This window comes from Protomyctophum bolini (assembly GCF_963924005.1).
Source record: "Protomyctophum bolini genome assembly, chromosome: 5".
Classification (NCBI taxonomy): Eukaryota; Metazoa; Chordata; class Actinopteri; order Myctophiformes; family Myctophidae; genus Protomyctophum; species Protomyctophum bolini.
This window is the reverse complement of record NC_137866.1, coordinates 38,089,494-38,110,136: the sequence shown is the minus strand read 5'-3', so window position 1 is coordinate 38,110,136 and position 20,643 is coordinate 38,089,494. Positions and strand designations below refer to the sequence as shown.

Genomic DNA, 20,643 nt, shown 5'->3' with positions numbered 1-20,643 from the left:
ATCTCCATATTACAGGACTATTTACTACTCCATAGTATCGTTTTTTCCCCCCCCGTAAATGAATGCTGCTCTACTTCATATAGTAAGCAAATATATCCAAACTATACAATGCAACATCGCGGCACGCCGTGAGCTTATACATCGGCTATTTTTGTTACCAAAAAGATGTTTTAAATTGAATGTGATTAGTTACTGTATGTGTACGGATGAAAGGTGTCAATACGAGCTTGTTGGAGCTTGTTGTTTTCTTCTTTTTTTCCCATGTCCTAGTTATGTCTTCTATACACTTACACGGTTTCCGCCTGACAGTGGCGATGTGTGTACCTCCGCCCACACCCCGTAGACCAGCTGGGTGTAGCAGCAGGGTGGGCGGGATGGCATGGGACAGGGGAGGGCGGACACCACCGCAGGGATGGGATGGGACAGGGGAGGGCGGACACCACCGCAGGGATGGGATGGGACAGTAGAGGGTGGACACCACCGCAGAGATGGGATGGGACAGGGGAGGGTGGACACCACCGCAGGGATGGGATGGGACAGGGGAGGGCGGACACCACCGCAGAGATGGGATGGGACAGGGGAGGGCGGACACCACCGCAGAGATGGGATGGGACAGGGGAGGGTGGACACCACCGCAGGGATGGGATGGGACAGGGGAGGGCGGACACCACCGCAGGGATGGGATGGGACAGGGGAGGGCGGACACCACCGCAGGGATGGGATGGGACAGGGGAGGGCGGACACCACCGCAGGGATGGGATGGGACAGGGGAGGAGAGGGCGGACACCACCGCAGGGATGGGATGGGACAGGGGAGGAGAGGGCGGACACCACCGCAGGGATGGGATGGGACAGGGGAGGGTGGACACCACCGCACGCTTTACCTCTCTGAGGAAACCATGCAGGGATGGGATGGGACAGGAGAGGGCGGACACCACCGCAGGGATGGGATGGGACAGGGGAGGGCAGACACCACCACAGGGATGGGATGGGACAGGGGAGGGCGGACACCACTTATATATCATCTACCATGCCAACTTATATATCATCTACCATGCCAACTTATATATCATCTACCATGCCAACTTATATATCATCTACCATGCCAACTTATATATCATCGCCATATATTAACGATTTTTTCCTTTGTCAAATGAATGCCCTATACTGGATCATACTTCAACGTCACCCCGAAGCATCAAAGGTATACCAGATCTGCAAGCTCTCAGCACGTTCAGAAAACCCCCCAAATTTAACATTTTTCTAGCCTGTTTTAGCTGTAAGGTGGTTTTGTGTGCAAATATACAGATCCGTAGATCTGTAGATCCGTTATTTTCGACGTGCAACACCTTGTGCAGTGAAGCATGAATCAAGCCTAATATATGTTTTTTAAATATATTTTTTATCCCACGATTTTGTAACCCATTTTTCACCCCTGTGTCAATCATCTAATGTGATCCTGGGCTCTACACACCTTCCACCGACCTAGTCCCCATATATGGGGGACAAGGGGAGAGCAACGGACTTGAACTCATGCTTCCTTCATGCCTGAGTGTCCAAGTTGCTCCTTTACACCTGACAGGGGGAGTTTCCCTGGTTGGACGTAGCGCATGGAAGGAACACGTTATTCCAACCAGTTCCTTTCCCCTCCATCAGGCGCCCCGGCTGGCCAGGGGGAGGCAGTTTAGTGACCAGGATTACTGCATGTTTTTTTGTGAGGGTACCTACCCTAGGGGACACGGGGAGAACATGCAAACTCCACACAGAAAGGCCCTTTCGCCAACCCCGCCTTCGGGTATGGGCACTGATGACGCGGAGGAGGAAACACGCCGCCAGCACCCACAGCGTCCCGAGCGGGAATCGAACCCAGGACCTTCTAGCTGTGAGGCGACAGCACTACCAACTGTGCCACCGTGCCCCTAATCAAGCCTAATATAAGTCTATACTAACTTCTAAGTATTGGTTCAATGTAATGCATCGAGTAGTTGGAGATATCCATTTATTTTGGTTTATTTCAAAAGGAGACATGAGTACTTGAGTAAGTTAGCCTATAAAAGACTTATAACAGTTACAGTATGTAAGAAAAATAAATGACCTTTGGGTTAACCTAGAAAATTCATCTATTAAATGAACAATGGTGACAGACAACTGTAATTGAAAGTAGCTATCTCCAAAGACGGCGACTTGTTAAAATGAGTCATAGTAGAGTGGGTATAGACTAGAGCATAATGTAAGCAATTATCTTGCTTCTTAAGTGTTTTATGTGCAGAAGACAGATTCTTTGAGTATATATATAATAATATATATATATAATAATGTGACACTGCTACAGTATGTTTATGAAAATAAATGACCTTTTTAGATGAACCTAGCTAAATGGAGCACAATGTTCCTTCTGAAGTGTGTTATGTTTCAATGTGTGTACTGTATACCAGAGAAAGGTATATAATACAAAGCCCAGGGAAACGTTACATTAAACACAGAACCGTACGGTCCAAAGGCGAGTGCTGCCCTAGTGGGTCAGGGGAGAAGAACCGGGTCCTTCACACGTTACTACTGTACGTCCTGCTGAAGGTGAAAAGAAGCAGCTGGCGATGCCATGCGTATCAGAGGAGACATGCAGGCTGTCTATCCTCACCATCATCACCAAGGGATCAGCAGTGACAGGGACTATACGCATGTGTGTGTGTGTGAAAATATTATAGGAATTGGTAACAGAATTGGTGAAGTCATGCCACTTTAACCCACCGAGGCGTGGAGACGACATTCAGATAAAACAGACACCTGCACTGTGTGGTCTTTGTGTTACAACGAGAACACAGCCACTGATCAAAATGGCCTTAACCACTTGGACCCTTAGCGTCCCTCCCTATTCTGGAGAGAACGTTCTGTGAAAATCGCAAACTCCTTTAACATTGAGCCACAGGATGTCCCCCAAAGTATTTTGTGTTTAAGTTTGACAGAAACTGATCCGGACGCCCGTGAACCGAAGTTTGGAGCAATAGCAGTCCGTCACACAGCTGGAGACGCTGCGTCCGACTGAGACAGTGAGCTATGTCGGCGCGTGGCGCCGGTCACCAGCTACGCCGAGGCACACAAACTCACAGCACCTTGATACCTGACAGCTGCCACTCGGTGAAGTGATAAAGCTGTGACACCACTGTGTCTAATCAAACTGTGCATACGCGAGCGTGTGCGTGCGTGTGTGTGTGTGCGTGCGTCAGGGACATGTCATAACGTCAGTAAACACACAGCACTGACAGTGAGCAATAACTTCCTCCCAGCAGATGACAGCACGCATTCTTCTGCTGATACTCTCACCTCTCATCCCTTTCTCTCTCAATCCTCTCTCTCTCTCTCTCTCTCTCTCTCTCTCATCCCTCTCTCCCTCATACGTACACAATGCTTTATCTACCTTCTTCACGTCATGTGATTATTCTATCTCTCCATCATCATCCCATCCTCTCTCCCACCCTCCCTGGTTGTGTGTGTGGACTGACAAGGCAGTGACCTCTGGGACGGCTGGACACAGATAACAGCCAATTAATCAGCCGCTGGCCCTCAGTGGGCAGCCATGGACTGGCACATGCACACACGCACACACAAGAGTTACAAGTGGATTTTACTGTGTACTGCAGATTGGAGATCAGTTTTTTGTCTCAGAAAGGACAATGCAGACACACACACACACACACACACACACACACACACACACACACACACACACACACACACACACACACACACACACACACACACACACACACACACACACACACACACACACACACACACAAAGCAAAACGTTTCATACAACAACATACGAAAAAGTGGGACTCGTACACAGTGGTGTGCAACTCGTTTGTACCATATGACTGGATTATAATGATTATAAGTTGTGAGAGAATATAAAGGCGCGTGTTTTGATATAGTTTTGTTGATGTTAAACCTGCCTCCCGTTAACTTCAATTCATCAAGCATTTTCTCACTTTTTTGGATTATTTATTCACCATGGAGGCATGCGAGAAAAAAAAATATTTAGGTAACTAATTGATGTGAAAATGTTCATTATGGGTGTGAAGAATTCCTTTAACAGTTATGGTACGCTAAGCTGTTTGGGAGATAAGTGTTTACCGAAAGCGGCACGTATAATTTATGTATGAGAGATGTGCAGAGATCTAAGAAGCTTTCATTTCAGAGAACCCAGTACATTCAGAATTATTATGAGCTGTCAACTTCAAAGAAGACTTTCTGAACTCTGACGGCATTGTTGTTCCCATTAAAAAATATATATTATATTCACCTGACCTTACCTCTGTGTGATGTGTTTTTTACCCAGAAATCCAAATGAAGCTGAGAAGAGATATCTGCAGCTAAATTATGTCTAACCTGCATGACAGACTATACTGTACACAAGGGACTGTTTCTATATCTATTGCTATTGTTTGTTATGCACCGTATGTGCACAGTATATCCATTGCTATTTTAAAAGCTTTATTCCATTGCCATTTTCTTCAACCACGAAGAGAGAGAGATGAACCTGAATATTTCACACTGCTAATATTAGGAACAGTTGACATATCTGAGCTGTTTTACTTGTTTCTTCACCTCCCCCCCCCCCCCCCCCCCCCCTAAATTTAGAGTAGACTTTTTTTTCTTTCTCCCCAATTTAGTCATTATGCCAATTGATTCCTCCCCAGAGACATCTCTGTCTCTGTGTTGTCAATGCCGTCATATCCTACTGAGTCACCTGCCAGTGAGGAGCCCCCATCGGGAGGACTTAGAGCCTTCGTCCTACTCCTCCCGCCTAACAGGTGCCGCCCCAGCCCATAGCAGTACGTACAGTGACCCGATCCTTGCCCGGCTCCACTCCCCCGAACGCGGGCCACTTGTGTTCGCATACTGTAGACGCCCGACAAAGCCGGATGCGCCACGGTGGATTCAAACCCACAACCTGAAGGGGGGTCTTTGCCACTGCGCCACCTGAGTGCCCTTATTCTGATCACCTTTCTTGGGAATTATATGAGCTCGCATGACAAATCATTTACACCTGTAAACCTGTGAAGTTCAAGTCGAGGTTTGTACACAATGTGACACAGAATGAGTGTCACTGATCGCCTGTCGTCCATCAGTCATATAGTTTGGACACCACAATGTTTTTAGACCGCCGGTTTCAAGAGAGATCTTATGTGACGTGACGACTTTGAAAGTTCCAGAGACTCCATTTGGTTACATCTGTACACTCTCTCAGTTACAAATGGATAGGCTACATTAACAACACAGGGTTTATTGTTCAAGGATTTCTAAACCTAATGCGACACAAAACGAACGGCACTGAATCTCACCACTTCACTGCTCAGCTTGTAAGCATTCAGCAACATATTCACTAGAATTATCTTGTCTAGATTCAGCAACTGCACGCATGAATTTCAAATCAATTTGTAACCCACGGAGCAGGAACGAAGCTGCACTTGTGTTGCCATGGTAACAAACATGCTCAGTATGGATTTGGACAAGTGTAAAAGCAGCTACTTGACTTAACTGGAGAAAAGATTGATTTATGAATTAAATTAAAACATCCCACGTATTAACCACACCATGATGGTTAGTCAACTAGGGTATCGAGAAAATAATAATCAATAATAATTGTAATATTTGCGCGTTGGTGCCAAGGAAAGTAATGAAAGGAAGGTACGTGAGTCACGTGACTGGACGGTGGGGATGCGCCCTGTACAGTAACGGCGCACTTCTGCCCTCAGTGCGACACACATCGCTCCAATGAATTTCAGCGACGAATGAGGCGTCTAGCCGTCTACCTTTCTATGTCTATGGGGAGATATGTAGCGGCTGAATGTTCTCTACACAAACTGGTTTAGGCTGATATATGACATCAGTATTCATTATAGAAGTGGCTAAATTTGCCCCTGTGTATTCTACTGTGGGACATCCCTGCAGTACCTTCTTTGCACTCCAGGGCGACGCGGGACTCCAGGTTGTCCATCTGCAGCTGGAGGCGTTTCAGGGTGCGGTCGGCGTCGCGCGACTTCCTCTTGTAGGCTATGAGCACGGCGATGATGACCAATAGGAGCAGGCCGCCGCCCCCTCCGATGCCGATGATTGCGGGCAGCGTCAGCAGGCTGTCCGCGTAGATCTGCAACGTACCTGGAGAGTACTCAAAGCCACCCGCGCGGATCTGCACACACACACACACACACACACACACACACACACACACACACACACACACACACACACACACACACACACACACACACACACACACACACACACACACACACACACACACACACACACACACGCAGTTCAATGATCCAATCTTTTCATAGAGGTTAATGGTATATAGCCTATAAATACTAAGGGTGCAAAAGAACAATGGATTGTCATGAAATGGTGCATGGTCATTACTCACTCTCTCTCACACACACACACACACACACACACACACACACACACACACACACGCGCGCGCGCGATGAGGTGTCAAACGCGGTCAGTGGGCTGCTATTGACACATGGACCTGCGTCTCTGACTGGCATGCAGTGTGGTCTAAGGAAGCTTATGCCTTTTCAGACGACCAATGCCAAGCTCCAACAGAAGGTATAGGGTTTCTTTTGTAATGATTCATCTTTGTCATTTAAGTTTAGGTGAAGGTAAATTCATGTTTATGTTAGGATATTTTGGATATGACAAAGTTCAAGTTCAACCCTAACCCTTACCTTTTTCTGAAATTCAAGTTTAGGCCATATATAGGGCTTGTTTCGTGTGGACATACCACCTGCTTGAGTGCACATTTTGATTTATTTATGTACAATATCACATACATTTAGGTACAGTACATTTTGTGATGTATACAACTCAACACACACGTTTTTTTGTATATCATTGTTGGTACTTCAAAATACAGTTTTTCATTAGAAATGCCCTTTTAACCATTTTGTTTGCCATTTGCAACCCCAACCTTAACCCCAACCCTAAATCTAATCACTCTATTCCTAATCATAACCCTGATCCAAACCTGAAACTATTAATAATGTACCTGAGGTCAGCGTTTCAGGTTTTACTAACTTGAAAACTAAATGTCCCCACATAGATAGCAATACTGGCTGCCGCACGCACACGCACAGACACGCACACACAAACACACACGCGCATGCGCACGCACACGCACACGCACACGCACACACACACACACGCACACGCGCACACACACACACACACACACACACACACACACACACACACACACAGAAGAGTAATCAAAGTAATCACCAACATTTAAAAGAATCTCTCCCCAAGGGGCTGTAGTAATTACTGGAAGTCAAACACGTGTAATGGCTTTTTCTGACTAAATGCCTTTACATAAGCACAGCATGTCTCCCAGACAAAACACTCTGCATGCTTGTATTGCTATACTTCAAGCTTTTAGGATGGCATTCCTATAAATACCATTTTTGTATTTCTTTGTAATCTCTCTTCGACTCGCACGCATGCACGCGCACACACACACACACACACACACACACACACACACACACACACACACACACACACACACACACACACACACACACACACACACACACACACACACACACACACACACACTAAAAGCAAAGTAGGGACTAGGGGGGGTTGATAACTGATGCAAATGAAATGAGCTGATGATTATATACTTTGAACTTCTGTTCTTGTGCTAACACGGTTATCAAAAATCATATCACAGGAGAAAACAAAGAGGATTAACACAGCAATAAAGCTGGCTCAGTCTCATGTCAACATCAATGAAGTCAAAATGCAGACAATAAGTTTGCAGCGGTGGTGACAATTAGCAGCCTTGCTGCGGGGGGAAGCCAATTATAATTGAGCACGGACATGACATGGTTGTCAAAAAGCCACTGTGACATAATTGATAGAGCCAATTAGATCAGTTCATACAGGAACTGTTTTGTGTTTACTAGTTCACGTTAATATTTGCCATCAAGTTGGACTTTTAGGGTCAAATTCAAAAGAAACAAAACAAAAACAAATGAAAACATTGGTAACATTTTTCAGTTGGTACAACGTTGTCGAGGTGCTAATCGAGTGTGTTTGTGGTATTAGATCACCTAATCAGATATGTGTGTACTCAGCCATTAAAATCAGGTTTTTCTAGTTGAGGGCGTCTTAGAAAGCTCAATACCCAGCTTCTGTGGTTGGTTGCACTCATCAATGATTAAAGAGAAACTGCGCTGCAAAACAACATTCAAATACTTTACCAGATTGAAACTAAACTGATTAAGCCTCTGACCGCTGACCACAGCGATCCCTGCGTCTCTAGTGAATTGGGTAGTGGTATATGCATAATGATGCAACTATATAATATTGAGAGGCTTTATTGCTGTGGTTCTCAAGCTTTATTTCATTACGGTATACTATATCCATTCCTAGCTCTGGACCACTAGCATTTTTTGGAACAATCCTCAAAACCACCCCACTCTCCCCACAACATTTTAGAATAAAAACAGCATAACTAACATGCACCATGATCATGATGAATGATCTTGCACCCGCTGGCCTAGTGGTCCAGGCGCATGTCACATACTATACTGTAGGCTCTGGCCTGACAGCGTGTCGCGTGTTCGAGTCCCGTTCATGACGACCTTTGCTCCATGTCTCTCCCTCCCTCTTTCCTGTCTATCTTCACTTGTGACTATCAATAAAGGCAGGAAAGACAAAAACAAATCTTTACGTTTTTTTTAAATAATGAATGATCTTAAAGCCGGATTTAAAACGAATTTCCTCCATGGAAATAACCCATTTTGACCTGAGATCAGATTCTAAAATTGTCTGCTACATCCTGACAGTGTTCTGAAAAAGTTATGTTTCTATGTCAGTTGTTCTTCGATTTTTCAAAAATAGCAGACCTACAAGCTCGTAGCACGCCACTCGGTGGCGCGCTATGAGCTTGTAGATCTGCTATTTTTCAATAGCTAAAGCATAACATAATGCTAACACCAAAAGGGGTTCCTGCCCAACATGGGTTTTAACAAAGGTCTCCCCTATTTGGACTGACTATACATGGTATAGTGCAGCGCTTTACATAGATAACGCATTACATTCACACACACATTCATCACCGATGGCGGTGGAAACCACACAAGGCACCAACCTGCTCGGGAGCAATTAGGGGTTCAGAGTCTTACTCAAGGACACTTCGACACTAACCCTGGGGGAGCCCGGGTTCGAACAGTTTCACATCTGTACGCTCTACCCGGCGGCCACTCTGCCTGTGCATGCGTGCATGCATGCATGCATGCGTGCGTGCGTGCGTGCGTGCGTGCGTGCGAGTATTTTGTTGTAAATAAATGCCCCTTATGATAGTGTGACAAAAAAGGTGCTAAACTACAAGCTAACACAAAGCGTTGTCGCATCGCGACGTGTTGTGTGGTCTTTTATTTTGCTATTTTAGCTAGGCCTACTTTAGAAAATAAATGTGAATGTTAACCACTTAAACCTCAGCCTCTGTATTACTGATATATTTAATGTAGAGCGAAAACAGAAACGTCACTAGTATTGAGACCTGATGGTTTAACCCGTTCAGGCCTGACGTCGGGGAAAAAAACAACGAGCTCTATACTACGTATGAGCTTGTAGATCTGCTATTTTTCAATAGCTAAAGTATAACATAATGTTCTATAGTTAAAACACCAAAAGGGGTTCCCGGCCCAGAATGGGTTAAGTGGTTAAATTGGTCAAGTCTGTGAGTTGTATGTATACTAAACCAATGAAAAGTATTAAGAAGAGCTTGTGACTTTACTGAAAGGTAAGCATTTTGGACATACAAGGTTTCTGTCAGCGAAGACACTCAAGAGACACCCAACGCGGTGTTTAGCTTGTGGAGTGAAGGGCAGACAGGGAAACTTCAAAAAGCAAAAAGCTGAGGGACAAATCAAACAAGTTTCTTTCTGAAAAACTCGAGGGAAAGAACGCACACAGCTGCCAACACACAGCTGTGCATCTGAGGGCATGTACATGCACACACACACGCGCACACACACACACACACACACACACACACACACACACACACACACACACACACCCACACCCACTGGGGTCTTCTGTATGTAGGGCATTCTACATTTGGAGTGCTACAGCTGTGCCCTTCTATACAACACTACCCAAAGGACACACACACACACACACACACACACACAGTCCTACGTACCCATGTAAGCACCGACAGACGTGTGCACACACTAGTGCCGATAAATATTCAACAAGCGTGGGTTGATGTGCAAACTTGTGCAAACAAACACACAGAGTTGCACGGAGTTACAGACAGTGATCAGACTGATCACATTGAAGTCACTGTGAGTTACAGACAGTGATCAGACTCATCACATTGAAGTCACTGTGAGTTACAGACAGTGATCAGACTGATCACATTGAAGTCACTGTGAGTTACAGACAGTGATCAGACTGATCACATTGAAGTCACTGTGAGTTACAGACAGTGATCAGACTCATCACATTGAAGTCACTGTGAGTTACAGACAGTGATCAGACTCATCACATTGAAGTCACTGTGAGTTACAGACAGTGATCAGACTCATCACGTTGAAGTCACTGTGAGTTACAGACAGTGATCAGACTGATCACATTGAAGTCACTGTGAGTTACAGACAGTGATCAGACTGATCACATTGAAGTCACTGTGAGTTACAGACAGTGATCAGACTGATCACATTGAAGTCACTGTGTGGCTCTCTGGGTTTATTGGCTACAGCTGGCAGCGACTCAGCGAGTAAACAGGATGAAGACATAGTGAAATCACTGCAGAGGGACACGCCGAGATAACTTTTATAAAGGGGGCCATTTTCAGAGGGCGTACTTGTGGGACATTCGAGCTAACCGCGGTGAGGGATTCGGAGCGAGCGCTTGACTCATTATGGGTTGACCTATTCGACACCCACTCCAGAAAACCAAATGCACCCCTTCCCACTACACTCTTTGGAATTAATGATCTTTACTGTGTAGAGTGTGTCAACGTCTGCTGAGGTCAATTCGGTGAGAGGCATATTTTGACAGCATCTGAATCTGAATTGCAGCCCGAGGCTCGATATTGACAAGTTCTCTTGACTTTACAACAAACGACACTGGGGTAAACTCTCCCATGACATGACCACTAATGACTACAAATTATATCCACAGAATGTCATTCATTCATAGCTCAGGCAGGGATGGGAGCTCACAGAAAAGTAGACAAAATGTCAACTTGCCATTGGTGCTGTGAGAAGAGCACCGTATTTAGGAGGTGCATGTCTGAATGTTTGTATAGTGTCTAATGTATAGTCTACAGTCTGAATGGATGTTATGTGACGTAATATTTCACGTGATTTTTTTATTGTCTGTTAGATATTTGACTTGCGCACACGCGCAGACACACACACACACACACACACACACACACACACACACACACACACACACACACACACACACACACACACACACACACACACACACACACACACACACACACACACACACACACACACACACACACACACACACACACACACACACACACGTAAGCGGGTGATCAGACAAAGTGAGAGCACAAAGTAGGAACACCCGACGAAAGTCGAGCAAAGTCAAATTCCAGTCAAAGTGTCACTAATGGAGACAGTTGGGAGAAGGGGTCAGGGAGAGAGACAGAGGAGGTGGAACTGACCGTGACTTTGTGCTGTCCGGTGAGGTTGGGCCATTCACACAGCAGCTGGCTCTCAGACAGGGTGAGAACACACGGGGTGTCCCCGATCAACACGCTGTAGTTCAAACGACTGTTACCTGGTGCTGCAGGGATCAGATTACGACCCTGCAGAGAGAGAGACAGAGAGAGAGAGACAGAGAGAGAGAGAGAGAGAGAGAGAGAGAGAGAGACACAGAGAGAGAGAGACACAGAGAGAGAGAGAGAGAGAGAGAGAGAGAGAGAGAGAGAGAGAGAGAGAGAGAGAGAGAGAGAGAGAGAGAGAGAGAGAGAGAGAGAGAGAGACAGAGAGAGAGAGACAGAGAGAGACACAGAGAGAGAGAGAGAGAGAGAGAGAGAGACAGAGAGAGAGAGAGAGAGAGAGAGAGAGAGGGAAGAGTAATTAACCAATTCAGCTCTTCTGTATCATTGCGTTGGTTGCACTTTTTTAATGAATGCCAGTTTAAACATGAACTTGGTGTCCCTATTTTGGTCATGTCATTGTTAATGGTAAAAACAATTACAAAATATCATTCATTATACAATAATTATTACTAACATGTAATGTTAGTAATAAAGCTAGACATTTGCTATGGGGGGAACAGCCAGAAGCTATGGCTATGTGGGGGGTCCTTGGTATGGAATGGTTCTGGGGAACCCTCGTTGGACCTTATTACTTGCGCAAGCAGATTACTTGCGCAAGTAATAGTTTTTGTCCAGTGCGTCGCTGTTTGTTGTGTATGCGCGGTGCCAGTGTATGACGTAATGACTACTTGTGCTTGATATGGCAGTGGTGTCAGATTACATACATGTATACTATACATATTACATAGGGGCATTACCTTTAATCCTCCCGACACTAAAACACATCGTCATTACGTCACCATCGAAAACCAATGACACTCTGGCATTGGGTCCTTTAATCCACATCTTTATTACGTCATCATTGAGAGCTAGTTATACCCTGACGTCATATGCTGCTACGATATACGCATCAAACGGGGCATACGCAAAGTAACCACAGTATACCGCTAATCAACTTACAAATGACATATACATAGAGGCATTTCCTTTAATCCACCCGACACTGATCGACATATATGTCACCATCGAAAGCAGTCACTCATGCGTATGACGTAATGACTACTTGTGCTTGATATGGCAGTGGTGTAAGACTACAGAAAAAGGGATCCAGGACACTTCTAAATCGATAGAACTGTATTTCTTTTATAGAAACTATAATAGTATGTGTGTGTGACACGTGTGTGTGTGTGTGTGTGTGTGTGTGTGTGTGTGTGTGTGTGTGTGTGTGCGTGCGTGCGTGTGTGTGTGTGTGTATATAGTACTTTTTATAGAAACTTTTACCATACTTCACAATACTACTTTTTTACTTCCAAAAACTAGGTACGTAGCAAATAGCTAAACCTAATAATTCAATATTTCAAACGTTCTTTCACAGAGAAGAAGATTTGACAGTTTGTAGCGGTCGACAGTACTCTGCACTCTGCTTGCGCACTAGTAGGCCATTTATGGCTTACTTGTGTGCAACAAGCAAGTAGGCACTCGACAGAGTGCAGTTCTAGTTGACTTTGGGATGTACGACACTGTCGCTCCCTTCCTTCCCTTCTTAGACAGTATGTGCGCATCCACGTGAAGCCACCTATAAACTCTCAGCGTGGCCAAGCCTGAAGGGCCTATGGTCTGTTTTTTTTTTTTTAAGGTAGAGGTAGAGGGCTATGCCACGAAGCCCACAACCATTTTCCAAAGGGTGGCGCTATAGCAAACTTTGATTTTGATTTGATTTTTGAAAGTTGTCATTTAAGCAAGGCTACAGGCTTTAGTCCGACACTAATATTGGTCCGACATTCATTAGACCGACAACCTACCTCAAACCTACCCCCGGCAGTAATACATAAGCAATACATGACATGATATTTAGTTTGGATCAGCAGACATAAATCCTTTTCAAGACGTGGAGGCTGAATGTCTGAATTCATATTTAAGTTTTTTTAAAGAGTGCCGTGATTTCTTTCCACCCTAAAACATGATCATCGGGTCTTATTGTTATATAAGGAGGTATAGTTTTTTCAAAAAAGTGTACAGTATTTGTTAAAATGCTGTTTTTATGTGGGCACGCCCACCACTATTGGGTCATGACGCATCTCCCCATATAGGCCACGCCCATTTCTGCCACAGAAGAATTTCCACCAAATTTGAATTTTCTTCAAAACATACTTTTTGCTCCTCCTCCTACAGTTTGTCCAAATCTCTCAAAAAAGGGGTGATTGTAATTGGCTAACACAATTTGTGAGAGGAGCCTATAAGCGATTGCGGCAACCACACACCAAAATTGCGACATTAGTTCACTGTTGATTTTATGTTGTTAAGCACTTTGACTTGACTTGTAGCGTAGACCTTGGTGATCTTTTCAGGAGCAGTAACATTTCCAAATTACAGTTGTCAGCATGTCACAATATTCGAATTTGAGATATACAACTTTGGAAATAGGTTAAAGAAAAATACCTTCAACCCCCCCCCCCCCCCCCCCTTCAGCTTCAATAGGAAATGATGTTTGATGTTCAAGCAACATTGTTTGAATGTACATGACATTCTCACATGTTCCTGGGGTTAAACATCCCATGGTGATTATATAGTCAATGACTATAAACTTGTCACATTAACTGTCACATGTCAAACCATAAATGATATACTGGTAAAAAGTTTTACAATAGTAATAGAATAAATCACTTAAATATAAACTATAAGTGTTCCTCGTACAACGAGTAGGACAGTCTGCACCTTTATTTATTGATATGACACCATAGACGTTCAACCGTGGTTATCCCCACACACTGCAAAGGTTACACATTTACAAAAAAGGTACAAATGCCGATCCATAATATATAAAGACTACTCATCCTATAAACCATTGCACAATGCTTCCAAGCCAACCAAACTATCATTTAGCTTCCTTCCTTTTAACTTTACCACTGTTGTGGTCTGTGTTTCTTCCCCCTGTCTGTTGTTTATTGTTTTACTCTCTGTATTTTGTACTTGCACTACTATTGCACTACTATTTTTGTACAGCACTATGGTTCAACGCTGTTGTTTTAAATGGGCTTAAAAAATGCAGTGGATGGGATTGGGAGGCTATAGAGGGCACATATTATGAACTAAAAGCAGTAGGATTTGGTCTTGAAGGGTGATTTATGGTTCATTAATGATAATGATGTTCCTGTGGGAAATATTAAGTAGAGTCAATAATCATTCAGTCTGAGAAGTTAAACAGTACAACCCCCTGGCATAAACACGCAGAGACGAGGGACCCGTCACCCAGCCTGCAGCGTGTATTCAAGTCAAGATGATTTCTGGGGCAGAACGGAACGGTTATGAAGTCTGTAGCGATACTGTAAATAAGCTATGAGTGCCTCTTAGTAATGAAATATAACTCATTAAAGGTACCAGTTATATCCTGATGTCATATGCTGCTACGATACGCAAAGTAACCACAGTATACCGCTAATCAACTTACAAATTATATATACATAGAGGCATTTCCGTTAATCCACCCGACACTGATCGACATATACGTCACCATCGAAACGCCTGGGCATACAGTTTGCACCTTTGTCTATGAATGTCTTTATCATCTGTGAGGTCATCAGATATATAGTGCCCGAGGTACTTCATCTCACTGCAGACAAGGAGAATGTTATCACTGAGATAAGATTTATCCTCTTTACATCGCACAATCAGGATGCTACTCTTCTTGGCATTATACTTAATATTAAAATCAATACCATACTGGGAACAAATCCTCAGAAGCTATACATGCAATAGCAATGCAATACATGACATGATATTTAGTTTGGATCAGCAGACATAAATCCTTTTCAAGACGTGGAGGCTGGGGTGGAGGAGGCAGAGATGTAGCGAATGCAAAGCCCTATTTAAAGGAAGCTCTGATTGGAGTATACTATGCATGTGTGACGTACAGTAACGGTCAGCTCAGCAGGGATGTGGACTGAGGAATCAGATGCTAGGTTGATTGAAGCAATCAGCTGACTGACAGCTGATTACAGCTAAGGCATTCAGACTAACGTGCCCTATATATGAACTATCGCAGGCTCCATTTGTAGGACCCTAAAACAAAACACTTTAGTTGTACTCATCAGTGCTTAAAGACACTTCACCCTTTTTGCAAAAAGATATATGTTAATGACGTTTAGGAGCTTTAGAACACTTTCCTGGGGGTCTTTATGTGTGTAATATGTGGTTTTAGATATTTTAGATTGTAGCAGTGAGCCTGGCTCACTTCCTTCCTGGACTACATGTTGTCTCAGTAAGACAGCTCTCCCCCTATCCACAAGGAGGAGCAGTGCACCAAAGAATTATGGGAATTGTAGTCCAGGAAGGTAGTGAGACCAGTGTCCATGACATCAGAGACAACAGGCTCACTGCTACAATCTAAAATATCTAAAACCACATATTACACACATAAATACCCCCAGGAAAGTGATCTAAAGCTCCTAAACGTCATTAACATATATTTTTTTGCAAAAAGGGTGAAGTGTCCCTTTAATATACAGTAGGGGCTTGCCGGAGCTCATCCCCAGAACCTCCCTCCTATGCTCCGGTACCTAGATAAGAAAATCATCTTGACTTGAATACACGCTAGTGTAGGCTGGGTGACGGGTCCCTCGTCTCTGCGTGTTTATGCCAGGGGCACTGTTTAACTTCTCAAACTGAATGATTATTGACTCTACTTAATTAATATTTCCCAAAGGAACATCATTATCATGAATGAACCATAAATCATCCTTCAAGACCAAATCCTACTGCTTTTAGTTCATAATATGTGCCCCCAGCCCTTCTGTACCGCCACCCCAAATGCACATACAATATGCATTTGGCTGTCAAGGGTTAAGCCTCCAGGAAGAAACTCTAAATACAAAAAAGTTAATACTGTACACCATTGCACATAAAAACGCCTCCAGGGTGTCTAATGAAGTACTGTCACCACATGAAAAACTGGAAAAATACAACAATTGTGTCACTCCCTCTTTAAGGCTACTAGCCTTAATTCTTCCTGGTCATAGCTACTTTTATTTCCAGTACGTTTCCAAAATAAAACATGGGTTGAATGATCACATTGCACTGTACAAACAGCTCAGGACAGGGCCCCCAAATTAGCCAATTGATCACACCTGATCACTCCTAGATCGCCATATATGCAGCTGGCCTGTTATGACATCACAATTATGTTCTGACATCTGCATAGACTCCACATTTGGGCATGCCTGATCAGGCATGCCTGATGAAGGTCTTGTGTGTGTGTGTGTGTGTGTGTGTGTGTGTGTGTGTGTGTGTGTGTGTGCATCTACAGAGCAGTTGTACAGTTGTGTAACCACGGTTAAACAGCTATGGTTTCATATCAATAAATAAAGTTGCATTATTGCAGTTGTCTTGTGAGCAGTTCAATAGGGCATAAATTAGGTCTACAGTATATCTAATTTAAATACCAGTCCTTACCCGTTCGAAAATAGGCCTATGAACACCAAATTATGTACAGTGTGACTAATGCTATTTAATAGTATAGTATTATTGATTATTAATTATTTATTTTGAGGTGTAATCAGTCTGGTGTCAGAGGCACTTGCCCATCAGAAAGGTGCAATTCTAGGGAAATTGCAAAGTGTGGTTGCCTCGTTGCAACGGATGCCTTTGGAATTATAGGCCCCTCCCACTGATTCTAACCCCTGTGATCATGTGTAAATAATTTGGAGGCGATTTGTCCAGCAAAAATCATGATTTGTGCAACAAACGTCATAAAAAACCACCCTCGACATGTGAAATGAATTTGGGGTGGATTGGTTTAAGGTTTGACACGTGACAGCTGTGTTTAGAATTAACTTATTGACTGCATAATCTCACATTGGGATGTTTAACGCCAGGGACATGTGAGTATGTACTGTACATTCAAATGATGTTGCTTGAACAAACATCATTTCATATTTAAACATTATATCATCATTATTTAAACAGTATATCATCATATTTAAACAGTATATCATCATATTTAAACAGTATATCATCATATTTAAACAGTATATCCTGGGCGGTGAAGGTATTTTTTGATCTATTTTTTCCCTTTTCAGTTTGTCGCGCCATATCGCCTCGGTTGATCTGTACAGTACAGTACAGTACAGTACAGTACAGTACAGTGCAGTACAGTACAGTACAGTACAGTACAGTACAGTACAGTACAGTACAGTACAGTACTTACTACAGTTTTGAAGTAGGCCTATTTGTACTTTACTTGAGTATTTCCAAAATGCAATACTTTTACTTCTACTCCACTACATCTCAGATTAAAATATACTTTTATTCCACTACATTTATTTTACAGCTTTAGTTACTAGTTAAATTGTAGATTTTCATTACTATTATTATTACAAAACCACTACAGCCCTATATACATTTTCGCCATTTGAAAATAGCCGAGCTTGTAGATCAGCTATTTTCAAAAGATTTGTATACATTTGAAAAACTTTAAATGAGACATTCTGCATAAAGGTGCTTTCTACTTTTGGTAGCCTGCTGTAAGTGCATTTTGTACTTTTACTAAAGTACAAATGTGAGTACTTTTTCCACCCCTGCTGTTGCCTTTAGGTGTGCAAGACACTTGCTTTAGAGTAGTAGATACCTTGGTGCCGATAAGGTGAGGTCAACAAGGTTTGCTTTAATATTCAGAGACATTGTTTAATTTCAAAGGAAACTCTTACAGTCAGTGTCGACAATAACTGAAACGTCACCAAAACTCATGTAATTAACATGGAGGCCAACAGTGATCATCATGTCATCTGCATCTGCGTACGAGTGCATCTACAGTGCAAACAGTCCACGTGTAACAGTCCTCATCACACCCACAAGCTGAGAAACCAAACTGTATATAAGAGCATCAGTTTCTCTTCTTCAACACAGCAAGGTCGACAACACAGATCATTCTACTGAAGGTCTGTATGTCTCCTCTCCTCTTCCTCTCCTAGTTGTTACTTGTCTTCAGCAGTATGTCTAACCTGACTCTCTCTTTCTATTGAAGCAATCATCTTTATCGTCACCATGAGGCTGCTGCATGTGACTCTGCTTCTCTGTGCTGTGATGGCTCTGACATCAGGTGAGAGAGAGAGAGAGAGAGAGAGAGAGAGAGAGAGTCTGTGTGATATGGATGCATTCATATTTCACAGTGGACTAGTCAGTTGGTCTCATAGAAGCTCTAGGTTGTATGGGCAGGTTTAGGTACAATGTCCAAATTGTCCATCAGACCTGGTTCTAGTTCTCCAGTCTGCTAGGTAGACCTGAATAGCACTGAAAATAGCAGATCAGCAAGCTTGTCGCTCATTACTGCCGTGGATTTAGGATTGTTTTTTTATTCCATTATTATTTCAGCAAAATGTCAGCCAAAATGTCCAGATGGATGGGTGATTTTGAACGATCGCTGTTACAAATATGTTGCACAACACATGACTTGGGCTGCTGCAGAGGCAAGTTGTTGAAAACATAATAACTTAAGCATAAACTGTGTATGTATGTGTGAGTGTGTGTGTGTGTGTGTGTGTGTGTGTGTGTGTGTGTGTGTGTGTGTGTGTGTGTGTGTGTGTGTGTGTGTGTGTGTGTGTGTGTGTGTGTGTGTGTGTGTGTGTATGTATGTATGTATGTATGCATTTGGTTAAAATGGGTAGGGTTTAAAAAAAGGCAAGAGTTTGCTCTGGTGCACTGGCCTAAAAGTGGGTCCTTAAAAACTGCTAAATGTATGTATGTGTAGGTATGTATGTATGTATGTATGTATGTGTGTAGTATTTAAAAGGGGGGCTTTTTTGTAAAAAGCCCAGCCATGTATGTATGTATGTATGTATTATTGTTTATGCCTCTTTATATCCTCCTCCTGTAGGAAAACTGTTTGGAACAGTGTGGAAACCTGGTATCAATAAATGACCCACATGAGAACGCGTTTGTTAAAGCTTTTCTACCAGTTAACCGTGATGTAGGCGTGTGGATGGGAGGCACTGACCGTGTAAAGGTAGGGTGATATAGGCCAGTGGTGCTCAAACATTTTCATGAAAAGACGTGTATTATTTTCAATAGATAATATTCAGTGGTGCACACACAGTAACTTGAGTACTTTCTTAATGGCACTGTACTTTTGACTCTACTACATTTCTAGGAAGAGAACAATTATGATTTTAACACTGCTATTTTGACTATTATTGATACTGTTTAGTGTATATATACTTTATCAATGCATGATAAAGTCGGCCGTGCCAGTCATGACCAGAAATGTTATTAACAAAATTCCATGAAATTTGAATGTGTACTTAAATAATAAATAAATAAACACTCCAGCACTTTGACTAAAGTAGGCCATTATGTGACTGAGCAACTTTCACTATAATATTTGACCAGGAGTATCTATACAATAACTGGCGTTGAGTACGTTGCCCACCACTGTTTATCTTCCTCTCTGCTGTCCTCTAGGAAGGGGTCTGGCTCTGGAGTGATGGTACCAGGGTGACATATACAGGGTGGGCCAAAGGTGAACCAAATAATGGATGGGTGTGGGGCCACCAAAACTGTATGCAGATGTATGGACATTTCCGTGGTAAGTCACAGCAGCCTGAATTAATTCAACCTAGAAAGAAGGCTGGTTGGCCTTCCCAGGTTGTGTAAGTGGTGGCGTGCAGCTTTCAGGACCAGAGGAAGCAGTGGACCGAAACGGTTTGGTTCAACTTAAAAGTCTCATTCTTGGAAAGGAATAAAACATGATGCATGATATATGTTCATCACATGACCCCAGAGATAATGTGTACTGATTTGGGAGGAGTAGCAAAAAGT

General features: G+C 43.2%; 1 protein-coding gene across 2 annotated transcripts in view; it reads right to left on the bottom strand.

Moving 5' to 3' along the window:
* The window catches only part of plxna1a (plexin A1a), a 331,250-nt gene that overhangs the window by 44,537 nt on the left and 266,070 nt on the right, over positions 1-20,643 (bottom strand). For both annotated transcript variants that reach the window (XM_080763399.1, XM_080763400.1), the window contains exons 19-20: positions 11,737-11,880; positions 5,958-6,192 (exon numbers count right to left, since the gene is read on the bottom strand). In XM_080763399.1, the coding sequence (XP_080619525.1) occupies positions 5,958-6,192; positions 11,737-11,880 (379 nt within the window). The remainder of the gene's footprint in view (positions 1-5,957; positions 6,193-11,736; positions 11,881-20,643) is intronic.